Source organism: Callithrix jacchus, chromosome 9, assembly GCF_049354715.1.
Source record: "Callithrix jacchus isolate 240 chromosome 9, calJac240_pri, whole genome shotgun sequence".
Taxonomy (NCBI): domain Eukaryota; kingdom Metazoa; phylum Chordata; class Mammalia; order Primates; family Cebidae; genus Callithrix; species Callithrix jacchus.
The window spans coordinates 54,066,236-54,090,307 of NC_133510.1; the positions used below are offsets into that span (position 1 = coordinate 54,066,236).

Here is a 24,072-nt window from a genome sequence, read left to right on the forward strand (position 1 = left end):
CAACATGTGGTAAAGTAGGCTAAAGACTTTTTTGTTATTATAATATATGGAACCTTGAGAGTAAAAACCATGCTTCCCCATGAATACAATGGAAAGAATATTCAGCATACACTGCAGTCATATCAGATTCTCAATTAACGTCTACTCTAACTTCTACAACTTCTACTTGCAGTGAAGAGAACATAAACAAATATGTGTGAGTAAATGCTAAAAAAAATGATACTACAATTTCCCATAACCATCCTACTTGGCTATTACAGGCAACAAACATGTGCTTTAGCCATACCTTGAGATGGGAAATATGACTACTATTAAAACAAATCAGAAAGAAGCCATTAGCCTGAGCTCTGTAGAATGGAGCTCCTACATTAAGCAAACCAAAACCCAATTAAATGTAAACAGGATAATGAAACTTAACCTCAACCAATCAGAAACCATCAACTAATCTCTAACTAGGATCTTGCCAAATATATTTTCTTCATCTTACTTCTGTGTTCAGGCTATAAAAGTAAAGTACACTGCCCACATGCTTCAGCACAGAACTCTCTGAACCTCTTCTGGTTCTGAGTGCTGCCCAATTCATAAACCATTCTTTGTTTAAATAAACTCTGTTAAATTTAATTTGTTTAAAGTTCTTTTAATAGTTCTAGTGTTAGAAATGAGGATCTGAAGGAGACCCCACCAGTGATAACCCACAGGAGCAGTGAGTAACAGGCATAAGTGTCGCACTGAGCCCTTTGAGCTCATGGCTCTTTGCTGTGCATTTGGAGGTCACCATTGGTAGGTCCTTCTCAGATACAAGCTTGACTACTTGTTTTGAGTTCTCTTGACTATGAACATTTCTGATCAAGACTGGGCCTGTAAGTCATGACAGAGACTAGACTGGGCTAGTAAGAGGCCTCTTAGATAAGTTTGAGAAGGCAGTGAATCATGGGCTCATCTGCAGGCAAGGAATCTAGAACTCTGCCATCTGGAATGTCCGCCAATTTTATGTATAAGAACTAAACTTTCATGTATGAGAACTATGCTCAGAATCTGTGATTTTCTAGAGAAATGAGTGAAACTTACCAAAGGTAACTCAAGAGTTACAGTGGCCACAGTGATAAAACTGTTCATTTGCAAGGCACATTAGGAAAGAAAAAAATCCAAAATACCTCAGAAACAATAGAGTTCTGTTTGGGTTTTTTTTTTTTTTGGTGTGCAGAGGCTTCTACAAGACTCAAAAATTGTCTCTCTCAAAAGACTTCCTACCAAAGACAAATGAAAAGCTTACGCAGTTGATTTTTTTTAAATTACATGTTGACTGACTGCACTTCCCCACCCCATCCTCCTCTGCCTACTCTGAATCTACTAAGCTTTTTACTAAGTTACCTTCCCAACCCAAAGATTAAAGCTAGACAAATGGTTTATAAAGTTAGGCCCACACATCAATCAGGTCTATATCTTTAACCACCTTTATGCCTTGGTCAAAATCTTGAGCTCAGATCAAGCAAAGGTTTCTCTGTACCAAAGGAAAACCCCCAGAAATTTGCTGAGGAATTCAAATTCTCATTGGAGCACAAGATCCAGGACTTCTTGATCCTTCTAGCCAAATCAGTTTCCAAAATATGCCTTACTGGCATAAGGACTATTTTTAACCAGTTATTTTTAGACTGTTTTGTAAGGGAAATTTACATCTATAAAAGAAATCTCTATTTGTCTCCCTCTCTGCACCAGAAAGAGAAGTAGAACTGAATCACTAGAAATCCTTAGAATGGAGAAGGCAATGACTTAAACCTACATAACTGGCTTTACCCAAGCATTTCAGAAGCTTTTCCTGATCATCTTGTTTTAACTGGGCCTTTACCTACACCGTTCTTTCCTTGTTTCAGTAAATGATAGTACTGAAGCCTGAAGGCTTAGCCTTGTGCCTTTGAGATATAAATGCTCTACCTAGTCTAACCTAAGAGCCACCCCTTTAGAAATGCAAATTTAGGGAAGATGACTCATCAGAAGAAGAAAAAGGGGGGACAACTATTTCAAAAATGGCAAATAAAAAATCTTAAGTCTTATAAATATCAGTAAGAAGCGTAGCCATCTCGCCAGATATACAATTTGGATCTAGCTATTTTTTTTCAAAAATAATTATCTTAAGTCTTATAAATATCAGCAAGAAGAGTAGCCATCTCGCCAGATACACAATTTGAATCTAGCTATTTTTTTTTTCAAAAATAATTAAGTTTCGTATTTAGACCTGGCACACAACTAAAATTTTAAAATGAGAGCTATATGATCTGTTTACATCTGCCTATGTATTTACATACATGTGTTATATTTGTGTGATATTTTTCTACCTCAGGATGGCATTTTGCCAAAGATAATTTATAAAAGAGCTTCATTTAATTGGCTTAAATAAAGTGTTTATGTAAATTAAGCATAGCTGGCCCACCATATCCACAGGTTCTGAATCTGCAGATTCAACCAACCACAGGTCAAAAATACAGTACCTGCAGGTTGCAGAATCCAAGAATTGAACCACCTTTGCAAAAATTTTAACACTGAGAAAATTATGACAGTGAAAGGGATCTGATCTAACCAACTCCCATCTTGCCTTTAACCTCCACACTGTCCTTAGTCATTCCTGAGGCTTGAGCCAAGCTAACTTTGTGAGAAATTTAGATTACATTTTAATAACTTAGATTATAATAATGTAATAATTATAATTCATAAATTACAATACCTCAATAATTATAATTAGATAATTATAATTACGATTTAGATTATAGTTTAAATAATAATAACCATTCCCCAAAACTAAACTGCCTATGTAAAACTAATTAAAGACCACCAAATTAGGAGGATGAGACAAGCCCAAATTCTGCTAAGGTATTGACATCAATTGCCAGCCATTAACCTGGAGATCACAAGATTTACAATTTCCTCAATTACTCCTACCTACATCAGTATTGTAGAGCCTAAGATTGGCCTTTTTTGAGATGTCTTTTCAAGCTTTTATGCTTCTGACCACCAACAGCCCCATCCAGACCCATGACTCTTAACTCAACAGGTCCTGTAGCCCCCACCTAGAAGTGAACTCAATGCACAGGGATCATTTTCCACACTGCTATGATTGCATCCACAAGCAATTAGCAGCATGCGTTCCCTTGCCCACCAAACTATCCTTGAAAACCCCTAGCCTTCAAACTTTCAGGGAGGTGGATTTGAGAAGTAATAAAATGCCAGTCTCCCATTCAGCTGGCTCTCCATGAAATAAACTCTTTCTCTATTGCAATTCCCCTGTCTTGATAAATCAGCTCTATCTGGGCAACAGGCAAAAATGAACCCACTGGATGGTTCCAAGAATATAGTGGGCTGACTTTTTGTATGTACAAGACCAACTGTGAAACTTAAGCATCTTCAGATTTTGGTTTCCACAGGAGGTCATGGAACCTTGACAGAAGGAGGACTGCTCTAGAGACAGTGAAACTAACCCAAAATATTTTTAAAGTTCACATGACTTGGGTAAATCTCGGGTAAACAAGACTAGCTCAATATTGTTGGTTTAATAAAAACAGCTGTGTCTTCTGAGTTACCAGCTTTAAGTGCAATATGACCATAACATTTTATTTTCCCTGCTTTTGCAAATAAGTTTGTTACCTTTACTAGATGTTTAAGATTCTAGAACCATGGGTTCAACCTAAGAACAAATGTGCAAGTGACAGTGCAGTGTCCAGTTTCCAAGCACCTTGTTACAGCAGGCAGCCAGTCAGGTATGAGCAGGGCAGGAGAGGCCCCCTCCCCTAAAAGATACACATACCAGTTATGTTAGGTGACCATCAGGTGATGGCCAGGCAGTTGTCTCCCTAAAATGATAAGAGGCAGTTTCCCAATAAATAGAAACACCTGAAACTGGTGATCAGCCGCTTTCTAATAAGATCTCAAGGCGTAGGTTGCTTGGGCTCCAGCATATGCATTAAGAGGCAACATGGATGAGTTTAACTGAAATATGACCTTCCAGGAACATCTGAGTGGTAAGGGAAGAACACCTCAAATGAGCATGCATACAGCTCCAGTAAACACACTGCGCATGTGGGCCCCTTCCAAATATTAGCAGGCCACTGCACATGCCCACCCCAAGAGAAGAATCAGGGGAGAAGGAATGCAAGACCCTGGAAGCATGCCATTATATAAAACCCCAAGTCAAAAGGTCAAACTGCACACTTAATCTCTCAAGTCACCCATTTGGCCCTCTTCTAAGGATACTTCACTTCCTTTCATTCCTGCTCTAAAGCTTTCTTTCCTGCTCTAAAACTTGCCTCGATCTCTCCTGCTTATGCCTCTCAGTCAAATTCTTTCTTCTGAGGAGGCAAGAACTGAGGTTGCTGCAAACCCATATGAATTCGCTGCTAGTAACATTCTTTGGCGCCATGTCTCTCAAATATGTTCTGCTAACAGCTTCATGTATTATCCAGCACAGCAGTAAAGCAATTAAAAACCCCACGTATTTAACTCTTTTAAGGTTCTTGCTTTCACGATGACTGCCTAACATGCACATGCTGTAAATATAGCGAACAAGGAAATAACTTGATAATGGCTAGCTTTATTTTATAATACATCTACTTAAAACCAGTTTCGAAAATCTCTGGTAACTTACATCATTGGAGTTTTGCTAAGTTAAATTAAATGACAGATATTCATTGAATATCTAGATCATTTCCAAATAAGATAAAATACTGAAACATTAACTGCTGAACTTAAGTTATCCACTTTTGGCTTATTTCAGAACGAAAGACACTCGAGTCTGTGAGCAATCATGTTCCGTGTCCCAATGAAAAACTACCATGAAGAAGCACATGCTTCTAAAAATTAAATTTACCAAAATTTACAAGTTCCAATTACTATACGGTAATTAAAACTAGAAATCATAAGGGAAACAACTCTATATGAAGAAAAGTAAGACATGTTTTTGCTTAAAAAAAAAAAGATGTTTTTGTTAAGGGAAAAAGTAATTTCTATCCTAAAGTAGAGTGACTGGTTGTTCACAATGGGAAGAAAGAAGGGTATAGGGCAAAACTGAATGCATACAAGAAAACTGTAGACATGTAGAAAAGCATCATGAAAAGGTAATTTTATTTGTGGTTAAGGTGGCTAGTAGGTGAATGAATTTTATATTTAAAAGTAACTTTTAAAATGATGAACCTTAATATCAAAAGTACAGTGGTACACAAAGTTTTCTTGGAGTATTGGTCTGTTCTTGCTTTATTAAGGCTTTGCTTAAGAAAATTGAATTCTCTATACTAAAAGAGCTAAGGTCCTTTTTTTTTTTTTTAAACAACTTTGTAACTTTCTGTATTTGCCTCTTAATTACCGCTTTGGTTAAATCAGTAGGTATTATTTCAAGTGAACAGTGATCTAGTTTAATCAAGTATTTTAAACCTCTGATATTTTTGACAAACTTTCCCAAAATTCTATTCCATTATTCTGTCTTTCTTTTTGAGACAGAGTCTGGCTCTGTCACCCAGGCTGGAGTACAGTGGCGCAATTTCGGTTCACTATAACCTCCATTTCCCAGGTTCAAGCAATTCTCCTGCCTCAGCCTCCTGAGTAGCTGGGACCACAGGTATACACTACCATGACCAGCTAAATTTTATATTTTTAGTACAGACAGGATTTCACCACGTTGGCCAGGCTGGTCTCTGACCAGCCTCCCTCAGCAAACATTTGCCTGCCTCGGCCTCCCAAAGTGCTGGGATTACAGGTGAGAACCACCACACCTGGCCTTTGTTAGGTCTTTTTGACCTTGAACTAACTTTGGTAGTTTCTAGGGGACACCTAAAATATCTCAAAAGAATTTGTTCTCTCTCCTGAGAAAGAGAGATGTTAAACTAATTAGCTGTATTTAGTAAGTTAAATTTGCATGGTAAGCACTGTCAAACAAGTGATGATGTTTAACTTTCCTTGAGTTATATCTGCCTGGGTATGCTATTGAGTGTTCTAGAAATGGTATAAAACTCCTACAAATCTAATATGTCCTGGTATGATGTTATCAGTCATAATTTTGATTTTTTTAAAAATTGTTCTCTAGGTTCTGGGGTACATGTACAGATCATGCAGGACTGTTGCATAAGTACATACACGGCAAGATAGTTTGCTGCCTCCAAACCCCTGTCACCTCTATCTGGCATTTCTCCCCATGTTATCCCTCCCCAACCTCCCCACCCACCCACAGTCCCTTCCCAAACCCCCTCCAACATATCCCAGTATGTGATGCTCCCCTCCCTCTGTCCATGTGTTCTCATTGTTCAACACCCGCCTATGAGTGAAAACATGTGGTGTTTGATTCTCTGTTCTTGTGTCAGTTAGCTGAGAATGATGGTTTCCAGATTCATCCATGTCCCTACAAAGGACACAAACTCATCCTTTTTTATGGCTGCATGGTATTCCATGGTGTATATGTGCCACATTTTCCCTGTCCCGTCTATCATCGATGGGCATTTGGGTTGGTTCCAGGTCTTTGCTATTGTAAACAGTGCTGCAATGAACATATACATGCATGTGTCTTTATAAAAGAACAATTTATAATCCGTTGGGTATATACCTGGTAAAAGTATTGCTGAGTCAAATGGAATTTCTATTTCTAGGTCCTTGAGGAATCGCCACACTGTCTTCCACAATGGTTGAACTAATATACACTCCCATCAACAGTGTAAAAGTGTTCCTATTCCTCTACATCCTCTTCAGCATCCATCTCCAGATTTTTCATAATTTTGACTTTTATGTTAAAATACTGATGTCACAAAAATAAAATTTCCTTATCAATTGCATTATAATAAATTATCATAGCCATTTTAAGTCCTGTGATCCACAGAGTTAACCGTTTACTCTGCTGCTTTCCTGAAAGCTTTTGCAAGCAACTCTAAGCCCAGTGTTTCATCTTCAAGGAGATTCATGGAAAAGACTCGGAACAACTACAGGTTTCTTATAACTTTAAGATTATACCATTGGTCTGGCTAAGAGTTTCTACAACACTAATGAAGAAACTGGTTCATGAAATTGCTAACCCAACATTAAACAAAAAAGGAAGTACATGAGACTAAATGACTGATGAAGAAAAATTATAGGTTTTTAATGGGCTTTTTCTTTAAAACACTGCTGATTCTGCAATGTTATGCTTTGCAGATTTAAGGAAACTTTTTTCTCTTAAGCTATCTCAACAACTTTCAACAATTTGTTAAAGTACACCTTTGTGAATGAAGATGAAACACCTTTTCTCAACTATCTGATACCTCCAGAATTCAGAAACGATCAGCAAGTATTTCTATTTTTATGGTAATATAGTATAAACCAAAAAGCAACTGAGACAAGTCTCAATCAGTTTTGAAGTTTATTTTGCCAACGTCAAGGACATGCCCATCATGGGCATGGTTGAGGCATGTCCAACCCCCACTTCCCATCATGGCCTGAAGCAGTCATTCAGGTTAAATGTTAGGGTGCCCTGGCCAAGGAAGAAGTCCATTCAGATGGTTGCAGGGGGCTTTCAAATTTTATTTTTGGTTTACAGTAAGTCATTCGCATAAGTTCAATAAGAATCTGTTCTCTTTGTAACAAATTATAATTGGAAACACTGGTTATAAATTCAAGGATTTTGACTGGAAAGTCATATTTGAAAATGTCCATAGAACTGGATATGGCCAGTTTTAAAGAACTAAGGTTTACTTTATGAAGTCATGAAAGCCCCTAGGAAAAAACTGGTATTTAGTATGTTAAATTTGAGGCTTTACAGGTTTCCTGGCCTTAAGGGTTGAATAAGGCAGGCCCAGTAACTTTAAAAAATATTTTGAGGACTTTGAGAACAGGAATTCATCCAAATCTATAGGTGTTACAGGCAAAATCTACTTGTCAGTCTTTGGCATGGCTTCATAGCCTAGAGAGGCTTTTAAAAGTCTAATCTGAGACACCTTTAAAAATTCCAGCAAAGCAAATTTTAAAAGAGCCTATATGATCCATCACTACTCTTGCTGCACATATGTAATAATCAAGCCAAGATTAATGAGACTAGACCTATTTTGCAAACAAATTAGTCTTATTGTGATTATCTTTCATAGAAATAGGAGTGGCTGCAGAGAGAAAAATTATATTTCAGTAGAGAACTATAGGGCACCCTTGTGCATATCAGATTATAGTCCTGTTCATTGACCTTGATATCGTATCTATAAACTGCTCTGTTCCTGCAGCCCTACAGGCTGGTACTGGGCAACACTCATCCCTGCTGATGAATAGGCCACTCAGGGAGTTCACCAAAATGCCCAATGCCATAACCAGAAAGATTCAAACTGCAAACCTGGAAAATATGCTTTGAGCTCAAATCTAGAAACCTTGACCAACTGCCCTCTGGACACACAGAGAGAGTTTATGGTTTATTCTAGCCATCAACCTTTGTTTTTCTTTCTTTTCTTTTTATTGAGACGGAGTTTTGCTCGTTACTCAGGCTGGAGTGCAATGGCGCTAACTCAGCTCACCGCAACCTCCGCCTCCTGAGTTCAGGCCATTCTCTTGCCTCAGCCTCCTGAGTAGCTGGGATTACAGGCACGCGCCACCGTGCCCAGCTAATTTTTTTGTATTTTTAGTAGAGACGGGGTTTCACCATGTTGACCAGGATGGGCTCGATCTCTTGACCTCGTGATCCGCCCGCCCCGGCCTCCCAAAATGCTGGGATTACAGGAGTGAGCCACCGCGCCCGGCCTTTGTTTTTCTTTTATTTTACTTGGTTCTGTTCATAGGCCTTGTCTAAAAAGCATATGCCAGTCCTTCAGTAACAGTAATCCCTCCTCCCTCATTACAGCAGTGTCACTTTCTGCAGTTTTAGTTACCCACTGTCAACCATGGACCAAAAATTGATGAGTACAGTAAAATATGGTATTTTGAGAGAGACCACATTCACATAACTTTTATTAGTATACACTGCTACAATTCTTCTATCATTGGTTATTATGTTTAATCTCTTAACTGTGCCTAATTTATAAATTAAACTTTATCATAGGTATGTATTACAGGAAAAACATACTATATAGGGTTTGGTAGTAAAACAGTTTCAGGCATCCACTGCGGGAGTAAAAGGGGGGTCTTGAAACATATTTCTTGTGGGTAAGAAAGAATTATTATCCTTCTGATTTGACCACTGTCATATCTCTGGTGCACTGTATTCTCTCTAGCGTCTTAAATGAATGTTTGCAGCCACCAGCAATATGCCAAATAGTCTCGCTGAGATTAGGGCAACAAAAATAAGATAAAAAAAGAAAAGGAATATTTTTTCCCTGGGCCTGACATCATGACTTATGTATTTATGTATTCCATACTGAGATAAAGTAAGTCTGCTATAATGGGGACAGAAAGTGGCATCAATGCTGAAATTTTGTTCAAGCACTCAAGATTGAAAGGCTGACAAAAGGAGAGAATTGTTAAAGCAAGTAAGGCAGAAGCCATTAGCCTGATGATTTCTCTGTGAACAGAACTCCTCTGCAAGCAAACCAAAACCCAATTCCGTGTAAATATTAAAAGAAAACTTAAGTATACCCAATCAGAAACCACCAACTAACTTCTAACTAGGGCCTTTCCACTTACGTGTTTTCTTACTTCCACATTCAGCCTATAAAAGCTCACTGCCCATCACTGTTTTGGAGAGGAATTATCTGGACACCTGCTGGTTCTGAGTGTTGCCCAATTCATAAATCACCCATTGATCAAATAAACTGTTTGATTTATTTTGCCTGAAGTTTTTCTTCATCTATCCCACCTTCAGTTGCTCTGTTTTCATGTAGCTTTTATAATATACTTCAACTGAGTACGATTTTCATGTTTAAAACGTGTAATGGTACCTAATGCTTTATCCAATATTAAAAGAGTCTTAATACTACGCTGGAGGGGGTGGGGGGAAAAAAAACCTGGCCTTTTTTAGAGAACTTATTGTAGGCTCTAAATGCTGAATTTTGCTTTATTCTCTGATTTTAAAAAACTCACTTCAAAAAACATGATTCATAAAATCTGCATCTGCCAGAAAGCAGTTTTCTGGACCAAGAGAGTAAGACTAATCCTTAATACCATTTTAAAGAAACACTGATGGCATCTTCAAATCCAAGATTAGGACTAATTTCAAATGTATTTTCCTACATACCATCTCTATTTATTAAGGTCTGTTCAACAAATATTTGAGTAACCAAAAACCAGGTGCGAGGGAATACAAAGATGAGAACTCAGAATCTTACCTAGAGCCGCCGATAGTACAGTGACTCTTATTACTTTGGAGGGCAGAGATCCTTTTGAGCATTTAATAAAATTTATAAACCCTTTAAAAATGCATACATATTCAAAACTGTACATATAATTTTAAGGAGTTACTCTTACCTGGAGTCCATTTATCTCTTCCTTAAAATTGATGGACCACTGTTCAAGAACTCCTGGTCTAGTAGAATTTGAGACTTTTTTTTTAAGGGGGGAAGTGGGAATAATTCCAAAGGAAATCTAAACTACAAATACATGAAATAATACAAAATTGTACAGATAGTACAGTATAGGAACAAAGATCTGATGGTGGGAATCAAATTATCTGTACTCAAATCTGGTTCTGCCACTTACTGACTTTGGATGAGTTTCTTAACTTCCCTAGGCCACAATTTCAAGAATTAAGTGAAATAATCCAAGAAAAACTTAGCACAGTACTGAGAGACAGAGGCACACACATAAGCACAGGCCTGGAATCCCTTGAATTGAATTGATTATTAATGTATCTACAGTTCAAGTCTACACACATCCTCATAGTAAACACTTTCTTAAAACTGTCCTTTTAACCAAAAGAGATAACTAAAACATTATCTCCCTCAAACTCCAATATTGCCTAAAGTAGCTAATGGCTTCTAAAACTCTTTTAAGACCTAGGATGATCTTATATAACAAAAACATCGATTTTAAATTTATCTGCTTTTATTCATTCAGTGTATCCTCCCTTCCCACAGAACTAGCAAAATTAATTAAAAGACTTAGCAAAAATAAATGAAAAGTATGGCAACAACCCTGTGATAAACTGGTAAAGCTAATTGTATAAGAACATATGTAAAAGGCCTTGCAAATTAAAGCACAAGTAACTTATTTATATTCATATTATGTCTGTACTAGCTAGCATATGGTCTTAGCTGAATTTTGACTTGCCATTTTAAGTTATTTTTTTCCAAACTGAACATACTACTATAGCCTATTTAATCTTTCTTTTTAAATGTCAAAACCCATACACCATAGTTACATATTTTTAGTTAACTCCCATGTTTGTACTATAGTTCTTCATCACTACATACTTACTGATGTAATATCAGGGTCTTTTATTATTTTAACCCTTGAAGAATTTATTAACCAAAAGGAATTTAAAAATAAAAACAGGTGTCGGCTTAAGAAAAAAAGCAATCTAAACCAACCTAGCAGAGTATTATACTCCTATTTTTTTAAATACATTTGGATTGATATTCTGCCCCAAACAAAATTCAGGAAAAGACTCTCCTAAATCATCCTAGTTTCTCTCATTTCCTAACCCAAATATTAGAATTTTTTAAAAGGTACTGAATATTTTTATCCTTTTTCCTTCTTGGGTAGGATGGCATTAATATAATTTATAGCTATTTTGTATTAGTTCAGCCTTGTACAGTTTTAAAAATTTAAACAATTTAAGTTTTTAAAATTTAAGTAAAATACAAATTTTCTTTTAAGTAATGCTTGCTCCAAAAGTTATATCATTTAGATGAATAAGTATCTCTTCATAATAAAAAGCAATGGGTAAAATGAAAAAAAAAAAATCTCTGAGGCAAGGAATACCAGCTCCAAAGTTTATGACTTACAATCTTAGGCAAGTTACCCTCTCTGGGACTCTAGTAACCCAATGTAAAACAGGATGTTTTGTAACTATGCCCACTAGCATGGAGGGAGATAGCTCAGATAGATTAATAAATCATATTTTCCCAATCCTAGCATCAAATAAAAAATAGCACTGTTTATAAAATAATATACTGCTACACCAACCTTGATCTGTCTCTACCATCGAGGTACTGGGATAAAATGACAGTTCTTAGAGAGAGAGAAAACTCCAAGGCAAGGCTCCCCAGGTCTTTTATAATGCCTAAATTTCTCACTTACAGCCAAAAATGTTTTACCAGGCGAGGTGTGGTGGCTCATGCCTGTAATTCCAGCACTTTGGGAGGCTGAGGTGAGCAGATAATGAGGTCAGGAGTTTGAGACCACCCTGACCAATGTGGTGAAACCCCATCTCCGCTAAAAATACAAAAATTAGCCAGGCATCGTGACATGCGTCTATAATCCCACCTACCCAGGAGACTGAGGCAGGAGAAGCACTTGAACCCAAGAGGTGGAGGATGCAGTGAGCCTGGACAACAGAGCAAGACTCTATCTGAAAAAAATTAAAAAATAAAAATGTTTTACCAATGAAAGATACCAATAGAATCTGAGTTAATCAAGATCTTGTACAACTGCCTCTGAGATTAAGGTGTTACCAGCTGGTAAGTCAGTCAGTCATTTCAACACTACAACTGATTTTCTGACATTCAGTATGAATGTCTTAAAAATAAATGCTAAAATATTACCAGTAAATAAAATTTATATATCATTTCCTTGTAACATTCTTTAAGTAATGATTCTCTACTCTTAAAGCAAAAGGACCTCTTCATTTATATCAAGATAATCAGATTCCCCATAACAGTACTTTTGATACCCACTTATTAAGAAAATATGACAAAATTCTACTATGCATAGAATATGCTATATTTTAATCACTGCAGTAATGAAACCATTGAAAAATAATAGCACAGTATGAAAGGCAAATTATTTATTAGGTCTTTAGGCAACACTTTATAATGGACACAGTTCCCAAAATGTTCTCAGTCTATGGTTAGAAACTACTACCATAAATTTTAACAGAAAATGTAGAATTGTAGGCAACCCAGCTACTACACATTTAAGGATAAAGAATAATTTAGAGAGGCAGGGCTAAACTCTGATTCCATAGTCACTCAATCCTCACCAAAAATAATCACATTACCAAATTTTATCATAAAATCATACAATCTTTATGAACAGAGCTCTACAATATTATATTATGAATTCATTCAATCAAATGGCTTACCCTAAAATTTAGTTTAAAGTAGGTGACTGCCAGGCTTGGTGGTGCATCCCTGTAGACCCAGCTGCTCAGGAAGCTGAGGGAGGAGGACTATTTGAGCCCAAGGCCCGAGTTATTACTTGAGGCCAGCCTGGGCAACATAGCATAAGATGTCTCTTTCAAAAAAAAAAAAAGTATCTGAATTGAGGCAATAAGAGGAGTTGGAACTTAGTAAAGAGAGAAAGGAGAAGAGGATAAGTGAAAGAGGAAAATGGTATGTACAATGATTAGTGGATGAGCTTTCAAGTCATGTTGCTAAGGTTTTTACCCAACAACATAACTCCTCTCCCTGCCCTATAAACTTGAGCAAAGTGATTAATCTAATCCTCAGATTCCTCATTAATGATGGAAAACTAGCCCCTACCTCATAAAACTCTTAAGACTAAATAAGATGAATGAGATAAAATGTTTACTTGCCAAGCACTCAACAAGTAAACCTATTTCGTACAGAAAATTTTGACATTATTGAGCACTTAAAGTTATTAAACCCTTTAAAGTTATTGAGCCAAGATTACAGTAAAACAACAGAAAGTTTAGGCCAGTATGATTTGGAAAACTGGAATTAAGAGATGAAAATGTATAAGAAGAGGAAATATTCAACACCATAAGTAAACTTCCTTTCTCCTCCAACTCCGGCAGAACACGCTTCAATGCTCTGAGTCCCTAAACTTAAACTAATAGTATATTAGGGCTAAAATAGGATGTGGTTTTAAATAGGATTCTGTGGGCTAGCCTGGGAACTTAAAAAAACAGTGTAGTAAAACATGCTCCAAGTTCAAACAACTGTTTTACACCCGATCTGGAAGACAACGTATTCAAAAATTAGGAACTGCCTATTTTTCCTTTTGAAATGAAAAGGCTTGTCTTTGTGAGCAAATATTCTTGAAAATCCAAATGTAATTCAAAGAAATTATTCAAATTAATTGGAAGATGCTGCTAAGTATTAATCCACTATATAACATCCTGTAAAATAATTGAGAAAATATTTCAATTTAAAGAGCATGACAAATAAGAACTTCCCAAATCTTTCTCAGAATGAAGTACTGAAACCCTTGGGAAACTTCTTCATCAAGACAGAAGTTTTACTAGGCATCAGTTTTCACTTTTGCCAATAGGAGCTGAGTTTTCCCTCATCTCTCCATTCTACATGTTTAAAGTAAGAGCCATCTCTCCATTCTACATGTTTAAAGAGTTGTAGAAAGCAGTTTAATGAATGGAAAATGGGGAACGAGTATAAAGGAACATTCCCAATAAAGAATATGAGTAAAGACTTAGAAGATAGCACTTCTACTCTAAGCTAAGAAGTCCTTTGTGCCTAAAAACAAGGAAAAATTATATCATAAGTCACTGGCTGACCCATGGCAGAACTACAGATCACTCACTTACCTGCCCAACCCTTAAGTGGCAATGCTTTAAAACAGCGCAATACAGAAAACAGAACAAGGGTTTTAGGGTCAGATTTAGCTTTAAATCCTGCTCCCCTACATAATACCTGTTTAATGTCTTAGACAAATTAGTATTTCCAAACCTCGCTGTCTATGTCTAAAATGATACAAAACTAACATCGTAGAGTTACTACAAAAATCTACTACATGGCACATTGTAAGTATTCAAAAATTGACAGTCATTAGGTCTCATTAAACCAATAATGTAACTCCATAACTCAGAAAGGTCCAGACTTGTGCTACCCAATAGGGTAGTTAACTAGTCAAATGTGGCTCTGAGCACTTGAAATAGGGCTAGTCTGAATAGAGACACACAATGAGTGCAAAATACATATAGGATTCTGAAGCCTGAATTCAAAAAAGTTCAAAAATACCTCAATAATTTTTATATTGATTATGTGTCAAAATAATATTCTAGGTATACTGGATTAAATAAAATTAATCATTAAAATTAATCTCAACTTTTTAATGTTTTAATGTAGCTACTGCATGACTTATATTTCTACTGGACAGTTCTGGTCTAAGCCATCACTGATAAAAGTTTCAAATGCAAAATGCGATAGAAATTTCATTATGTGCTTCATATGACTTATGTAAGAGACTGAAGATCCTAATGCACTTTAAATATCTTCTAATTTAAGTAGCATTATTTTAATATTCACCTATTGCATATGCATGGAGACACACGTCATCTTCCCACTTTGATAATAACAGTACTCATGGTATCTTACTAACTAGCTATAAAACAGCATGTGAAAAGCCACCCTTCTCTACCAACCGTATGCATTGCTGTTCTTCACATATTAACAGAAGCTTACTCTAAGACCCATCCTCATTCTTAAAAAAATGTTTTTCTGTCTCAAATTCAGTACTGTATTTTGGATTAAAGCAATTTATCCCATCTCTGACTTTCCTACCAGCAAATCTACCTTTCAGTGATCAGCAAGGCTACAATCCAATTTCAAGTGTGTCATCACCTGTTTAATATAGCTGCAAAAAGAAAAACATTATTTTTCAGTCCTGGAGATAAGAAAGGCACTAATTATGTAATGTGAAAAGATAACTCCCTTTTATCTGCTCAGACAGCTTGAGCGAAAGGTTTAAAAATACTGATAAGGACTATAAGTTTAGCCAACTCTATTACTTACTAACATTACTGACAGGACATGTCATAGTGCTGAACATGTGTTGCTTAAATTAAACTACTATAGCTCTTCAGCCCTAACTTATAATATTAAAATTACAGTTATGTATCACTCCAAATTTCTCCAAAGCATTTCTACAGACATTATCACAGGAGTTCTCTCCAAAAATCACTGGAAGTAAAGCTGATTTTACTATACCTTCATTTAACAGATGCAAAAAACAAGGCCCAGAGGTTACGTATACCTTACTTGCCCAAAAAAAGCTTGTAGCTAACAATAAGATAGAGTATAAAAATTTCTACTGCTGTCTGGTAGTTAACACTGTGAACTCTAAAGTTAGATTTTGGGTTCAAATGCTGGCTCCAACACTTAGCTGTGGGACCTTTGACAAATCACTTATAAGCTTATTCCCTTTATCTGTTTTATTCACAGACATAGTATGAGTAGTTACCCTCATGAAAATTAAAATAAAGTGCTCACACACATTGGAAATTCTCAATAAATGTTTGCTCTTATCACCTAAGGCTTTAGAATCTGAAAGAAGGAACATTTAGAGATGACATTTAAAAAAAAAAAACAAAATAATGATTTTGTCAAACGCATGAGTATTTCTAGAACATCTTGAACCATAATCATAAATGTTCGGATTTTAAAACATTTTCATTTTTGGCAAATTCATTCTTCATGTCTCCTTTTTAAAAAATTACTCCTAGAAACCTGCAATAAAACCTACATTTATTAAATTGTATGGTTTTTAAAGGTAGAATTCCCAATTGAGAAAATGGTAACACAGAAAAGGTGAAAGGAATGATCAACACGTATTACTTAAATAATCCAACTATTTCTTTTGTGTATATATACACTGTGGTAAGCTTTACCAGATGGTATAGTCAAATTTACAGAGACTAATTTTTAAAGTATGTTTCCCAAGTCACAATATATAATTCTGAAAACATTGTTGCATGGTAACAAAATCCCAATTCTGAACACTAGCTAGAGCAGAAATATTTAGTAAAAGAAGAGAATGTCAGCCAAAGCTTAGGATAAGGGGGAGACTGCCACTCCTATAGTTCTAAAAAGTATTATATATACTGATCTTCTGGTATTACCTGGTACATAGTATGGGTGCTCAATAAATAATATGAGTGAATGGGTGAGTAAATAAAAAAATGAGTAGCGGAAACTTAATGTTTCTTCAAATGAACTAAATCAAACAAAAAAATCATTTGTGAGCCCATGAGAGATACACTTAAAAACCACGGAAGTCATTACTAAAGCTGACCAAGGTTCCAAGCCATAGTTCAAAGGCTAGAGAAATAGATATTCTAAGATTCCCCCCACCTTCTAATTAATTTCAACAATCTTCTTCATATATGTTTTGAAAATTATAACTTGGTGAATACCTACAGAGCAAAGGCTTCCTTTGTAAGTATAGCATGCTTTCAGGAATTAGCCATAGTCAGCAAATTATGTGTGTGTATATGTATGTGTATATACATACTCAGATATATATGAGCTAACTGAAAAACAAAATTAATTTTCTGCTATTTGCTAAAATACCCATTTGCTACTAAAGGGTTTTTTCTATTCACGTCACATTCAGGACAGGACAGCAATTGTTGGTGCATACTTACTACCCAATTAGTTCAGGAGAGCTGAAAAAAAAAATCTATGTTAAGGCTGGGCACAGTGGCTCACTCCTGTCATCCCAGCCCTTTGGGAGACCAAGGCAGATGGATTACCTGAGGTCAGGAGTACAAGACCAGCCTGGCCAACATGGTGAAACCCCATCTCTACTAAAAAATACGAAAAGTAGCTGGGCATGGTCCCATGTGCCTGTAATCCCAGATACTTGGGAGGCTGAAGGAGGAGATCGCTTGAACCTGGGAGCCAGAGGCTGCAGTGAGTCGATATTAAGCCACTGCATTCCAAGTTGGGTGACAAAGCAAGACTCTCTGTCCAAAAATAAAATCTATGTTAAAAATAAATTCTAAAGTTGAAAATCAAAATCCAAAGTTATAAGCAAATAACTGTTATAATAACTTCCACAATTAGTATTAAGCTATATTCCCAAATTAAATGGCAACAATTTTTAGTGTATAATAAAGATTAAAATAAACCATTTTTAAAATTTTAAGTTCTGGGATATATATGCAGGATGTGCAGGTTTGTTACATGGGTAAACAAACGTGTCATGCTGGTTTGCTGCACCTATCAACCCATCGCCTAGGTATTAATACCAGCATGCATTAGCTATTTTTCCTGATGCTCTCCCCACCCCTAGAATATATCTTTATTCTAATTTAGATTATATCACTAGTAACAAAATTTTCACAAAGACGTTGGTAGTACTTATTTACTTACAACTATATTTTGGAGGAGAGTTCCAACAGTTTAAGGCGTACTTCTATTTTTTATTTTTATTTTTTTTGAGACGGAGTTTCGCTCTTGTTACCCATGCTGGAGTGCAATGGCCAGATCTCAGCTCACCGCAACCTCCGCCTCCTGGGTTCAGGCAATTCTCCTGCCTCAGCCTCCTGAGTAGCTGGGATTACAGGCATGTGCCACCATGCCCAGCTAATTTTTTGTATTTTTAGTAGAGATGGGGTGTCACCACGTTGACCAGCATGGTCTCGATCTCTTGACCTCATGATCCACCCGCCTCGGCCTCCCAAAGTGCTGGGATTACAGGCTTGAGTCACCGCGCCCGGCCCCGTACTTCTCTTTTAAACAACTTATAAACTATATAAGTATCTTTGCACTGAGGCTATAAATTTCCTTTTATTTATATAACATATTTTTCAGAAAGACAGAGTTAACATTGAATAATCAATGAGCAAGGAGAAGCAAGCTTTAAAAACTTCCCAACTCTTAGGTATCATGAAAATAATTTTTTGATGTGTCCCCGAAATTATCAAATGCATCATTTCTGTTAAAACGAATATGAGTATAAAGGGAAAATATGAAGTTTATCTAAAAAGAGCAAAAAAAGGAGAACAAAGGTATAAAAGGTCTTTATATCCTAAAAATGAACAATGGAAAGAACAAGTGATAATAAAAATCAAATGATCACTTTCCCTACCAGATTTGAGACTGTCCAAGTCTTTTAAAAATTAGAAAGTTATCATATGGTATTATTGTTCAATGTATGATATATTATAGTTTGTATTATAGCAGATGCCCCTCCCCCTTAAATTGATGAATTAATCTAAAACCTTAAGGATGAACAGTTCCATGTGATTCATAATTGTTGAATGAATACAACTTTTCCTAAAGTTGTTAGGTTTCATAGATTATTCCTGCCGCCTCTAGGATTTTATGCATCTATACTCTTCACAATTTTCTGATAACAGTAATGGTAGAGAACATGTAACAAGTCCTTATGTATTTATACATATTAAAAAGCAATCTAGAAGAATGGTTAGGAGCCACTATTTGAGTTCAAATACTGCCACTTCACTTACTAGCTACATGACCCTGGGCAAGTTACTTCTCAGTGTTTCCATTTACTTATAAAATGGGATAAGTACCTACTTCGTAAGGATTAAATAATAATTGTTTAGCTCCGTGCTTGGCACACAGTTAATGCTACATAAGGGTTAGGTATTATTACTATGTGCCATGTATGAGTTTTACTTTACACACAGTTAATGCTACATAAGGGTTAGTTATTATTACTATGTGCCATATATGAGTTTTACTTTACACACATTACTTAATTCTCATTTAACCTATTTTACAGATGAAGATATTGAGGTTTACAATGGCTAAGCAACTTGCCTTAGTAAAAAAAGAAGCTAGCAAGTTGAAGGGCCAATATTGAAACCCCGGTTCTCTGATACCTATGCCAGTGTATTCACAAACTAGTCTCTGTGGGTATATTTGTAGAGATTCACAAGTTATTTTTAATTTTAAATCATTCCAGGGATAATTTTCAAATGAAAAACATTTTCATAGAGTAGACTTTAATTTCTTAAATCATCAAACTGTTGCAAATCCCTGGCATTCACAAGAATATTCTCATAGATCTATGATTTATTTTCTTACAAAGTAGTCAACTTGTAAAACTTCAACACGGAGCTTTCATTCTTCAAAAATGAGAGCACAGGCCAGGTGCTATGGCTGACACCTGTAATCCCAGCACTTTGAGAGGCAGAGGTAAGAGGATCGCTTGAGCCCAGGAGTTCAAGACCAGCCTGGAAAACAAAGTGAGACCCCCATCTCAACAAAAGATACAAAAAATTAGCCAGGTGTGGTGGCATAGAACTGTAGTCCCAGCTACTCGGGAGGCTGAGCTGTGAGGATTGCTTGAGTCCTGGGGAGGTTGAGGCTGCAGTGAGCCATAATCACACCACTGCACTCCAACCTGGGTGAGAGAGCAAGACCTTGTCTCATATAAAAAAAAAAAAAAAGAATGAGAACAACTATTTTTCAAAATCCTTATTCCCCATGTTCATTTTAGATTCCAAGTTCAGGACCTTTTAGTAAGTAAAAATATTTTTTAAACTACAATGACATAAAACATGGTACCTCTTTGTAACAACTGGTCTAGGTTTTAAATAAAATATATATATATATATATATTAAAAGAACAAATATTTAAAAGTATCTATTCCTTTAGTAAACACTACTAGTACTCACATTTAGCACCAGTCTCTCATCTTTACTCCAATTCTGTAACTACAAGAGCCCACAAGAATTTTTCACTTGAACAACTCAAGTGAATGAGCCCCAAGTAAACTCATTTTCCCTAAACCACTTTTCCCCAAACAAGATCCCTCTTCAACATCTCTAATTCCTCCAATGATATTACCATTCTCTCAGTCATCCAGGCTCATGACCAGAATAATCTTTGACTCCTATCTCTCCTTTATTCTCTATATTCAAAAACATATGTCTTGGCTGGGCGCGGTGGCTCATGCCTGAAATTGCAGCACTTTGGGAGGCCAAGGCAGGCGGATCACCTGAGGTCAGGAGTTTGCGACCAGCCTGACCAACATGGAGAAACCTGTCTCTACTAAAAATACAAAATTAGGCAAGCATGGTGGCACACACCTGTAACTCCAGCTACTCAGGAGGCTGAGGCAGGAGAATCACTTGAACCCGGGAGACGGAGTTGTGGTGAGCCATGATCATGCCATTGCACTCCAGTCTGGGCAACAAGAGTGAAACTCTGTTTCAAAAAAAAAAATTCTGGCCAGGTGTGGTGGCTCATGTGTATAATCCAAGCACTTTGGAGGCCAAGGTGGGTGGATCACCTGAGGTCAGGAGTTCAAGATCAGCCTGACCAACATGGTGAAACCCCATCTTAAAATAAAAAAAAAAAGATTCTTTCTCCAAATGAATTATTTCATTCACAGGCCCACCCAACTCCATTCCCCCTTATCAACCTCCTTCAGGTTTTACCACTCTACTTCCCTCCAACCCTATCACTATCTACACCATCACCTGTTTATCCTTCTTAAAATATCAATCCAATCATGCTTGTCCTCTGCTTTACAACCTCTATGGATTCCCATTACTCAACCTACAGAATAAAATCCAAATGTGGAATTGAGAGCTTTTGATCATTTAAGATTGATCATTAGAGAATTTACAGTGAATTCTCCCCTTTTATAAAAGTGTGACATCACATAATATCCTGTATATTTCTTAGCCATTTCCTATTACTGTTATTAGTGGTGTGGAGGCTTTTACAGAAATAAGATTTCTTTTATATATCCTTACCAGATACTAGGTAGATAACCAATTACTGAGTTAGATAATATGAGTTAACAGTGCATATATACTGGGTATCTAATATGTGATCATTTATTCAACAAATATTTGCTGAATAATGAATCTGTGCTGAAGATACTAATGTGACTTCCATCTACTAAGAGATTTCCATGTGCCAGACAACAACACTAGCTTAGATGCATTATCTCAATACAAGTCATCTTCAGATTGTATTAATCATCTGCATTTTTAGTATGAGGCAATTACATCTCTAGTATAGTCTACTTCAAAACGTAGAGACAAAATCAGAACTGAGTAAAAAGCCTGTACTCTTTACCACTGTATTCTACTCCCATAGAAAGATTACTCTAAAGAAAGTAATTTATTTGGCATGATGGACACACAATTATAATACTTTGTCCTAAATGCCATGAAGAATGCATTAAGATCTTATTTGAGCACAAAATGATGGGCCAAACTCTGGGGCAAAGAGACAGAGAGCCAGAGATGTCTGGAGATGACATACTTAAGAATGAATCACAGTTAAACAATAAAGAAACAACTTCCCCAAAATGGGGATAACCTGTGCAAAAGTAGAAAACCACAAATTTCATTACTTACTCAGAGAACACCAAGTAGTTCAGTTTTCTAGAAAGTAAGTGTGATGAGGGGAACTGGTAGAAAAGGCAGGCATTTTCTTTTATCTAAACTCCTTAGCTAAAATAGTGACTATTTTAGCTAAGGAGTTTAGATTTTGGCTAATAACTAAGACAAAGCCATTGTGTAATTTTAAGCAAGAGGGGATGATCACATATGTGCTTTAGAAATACTGCTCTGTACTGAAAAATGGACTGGAAGAGCTACTCTTAGAAGCAGGGACAGCATTTTAGGTTAGCCAAAGAGTTCAGGCAAGAGACTAACCTAGAACAGTGGCAAGGGACAGAAAAAAATTCAAAATATATATAGGAGACAGAACTACAGGACTTGTAGTTACCAATTAAGTTGGGGAGTTTGTAGGAAGGTGAGGGAAAGGAAAGAATCTAGGTAAATACAAGGTTTCTCTCTTGAGCTCTGGGTGGATGGAAGCACCATTAACTAAAATAAGGAAGAGGGACAAAAACAAGGTAAAGATAAGGAAAAAGTCAGATGGCATTGGTACATACTTCTAGTGTACCCAAAAGATGTCTAGTAAACAAATAGGTATACCTAGATCTTAGGAGAGAAATCCAAGGTACAAATACAAAACTGGAAGATAATGGCCAGGGCAGTGAATGAAACTGCCTAGAGAAATATGTACAAAAGGAGACAGCCAAAGATAAAGTTGTAGAGACCACCAATATTTAAAACAGGAGTATGAAAACAAGGAGAGAGTGGTGATACCGAAGCTTAGAAAGGAGAGTTTCATGAAGGAGTTATCAATGCACTGAATGTATCAAAGAGGTGAGGATTTGAAAACTGAATAACTGGTAACTTTAAGAAGAGACATAGCAGAGGAACGGCTGGTAAAGAAAGCTAAACTAGACAGGATTGAGTGAATGGCAGGGAAGAAAATAGAGGCAGAAAGCTTAGTTGAGAATAGAGTAACAAATAGAGAAGAAAAGAGGGTTGAAGAGCAACATTTTTAGAATGGTAGAGATTTTATCATTTCTATAGGAGAAAGGGACTAGTGGAAATCAGATTTTAAAATTATACCTTTGTACTTAAAATTAGTATATGGAAAAGTTATCCATGATACAATGTTAAGTGAAAAAACAAACTGCAGAATATGTATGCTATAATGTCACTTAAAATTCTGACTTCCTTCAATGACCCTCAAGGCATTTTAGGTCCCTTATGATCTGGACCATACCTACCTGTAACTTCATGGTATGCCATTTTCTCCTTCATTCATTATATCTCAACAACACTGGCCATTCTTTTTGATCCTTCAACATGCAAGCCTGTTCTTGCCTCAGGAATTTTGCACTTGCTGTTACTTCTGCCAGAATGCTCTTCTCCCTGACTATCAATGGCTAGTTCCTTCAAGTCATTCAGATCTCAGTTCAAACATCCTTCCCTAGAGGGGCCTGCCTACCTGTATGTAATATTGCATTCTTTTCACCGCAGCCCCCAAAAGTTGCCAGCAATAGCTGTGTTAGCAACTACCTTATGTGAAATTCTTATTTACTTGTCCATTCCCCTCCTAGAAATATAAGCTCCATAACAGAAACTTCATCTTCTGTATAACCAACATATTGTTCACCACATATCCCTGCTGCTTAAAATAGTGCCTGGCACATAGTAGACTCTCTTACTGTTGAATGAAAATCTGCACACACACAGATGTATTTACATGAAAAATATTAAGAAAGGTCAGAAAGGATCTAATACCTGAACTTATTTATATGGGTGCTGCATGAGGCTAGGAAGAGAGGCGTACAACAATCATTCACTGTTTCCTTCATCTCTATTCAAACTTTCTGCAGAAGTCATGTCTTTTGTAAATGAAAAAAAATTTTAATAATGATCACATGAGCCTAGAATAGTCAATCTATTCTGCTTCTCTATTTTCATTTGGTGGACTATAATGATC

The 24,072-nt window shown here is 36.4% G+C and overlaps 1 protein-coding gene across 3 annotated transcripts in view; it reads right to left on the minus strand.

The window, feature by feature from the left end:
• Positions 1-24,072, minus strand: part of LEMD3 (LEM domain containing 3) — an 82,758-nt gene that overhangs the window by 53,877 nt on the left and 4,809 nt on the right. Inside the window, exon 2 of one of the 3 annotated variants that reach the window (XM_054238317.2) lies at positions 12,344-12,424. The exons of the other annotated variants lie outside the window; for them this stretch is intronic. Coding sequence (XP_054094292.1) covers positions 12,344-12,424 — 81 coding nt within the window. The remainder of the gene's footprint in view (positions 1-12,343; positions 12,425-24,072) is intronic. 3 annotated transcript variants of the gene reach the window in all.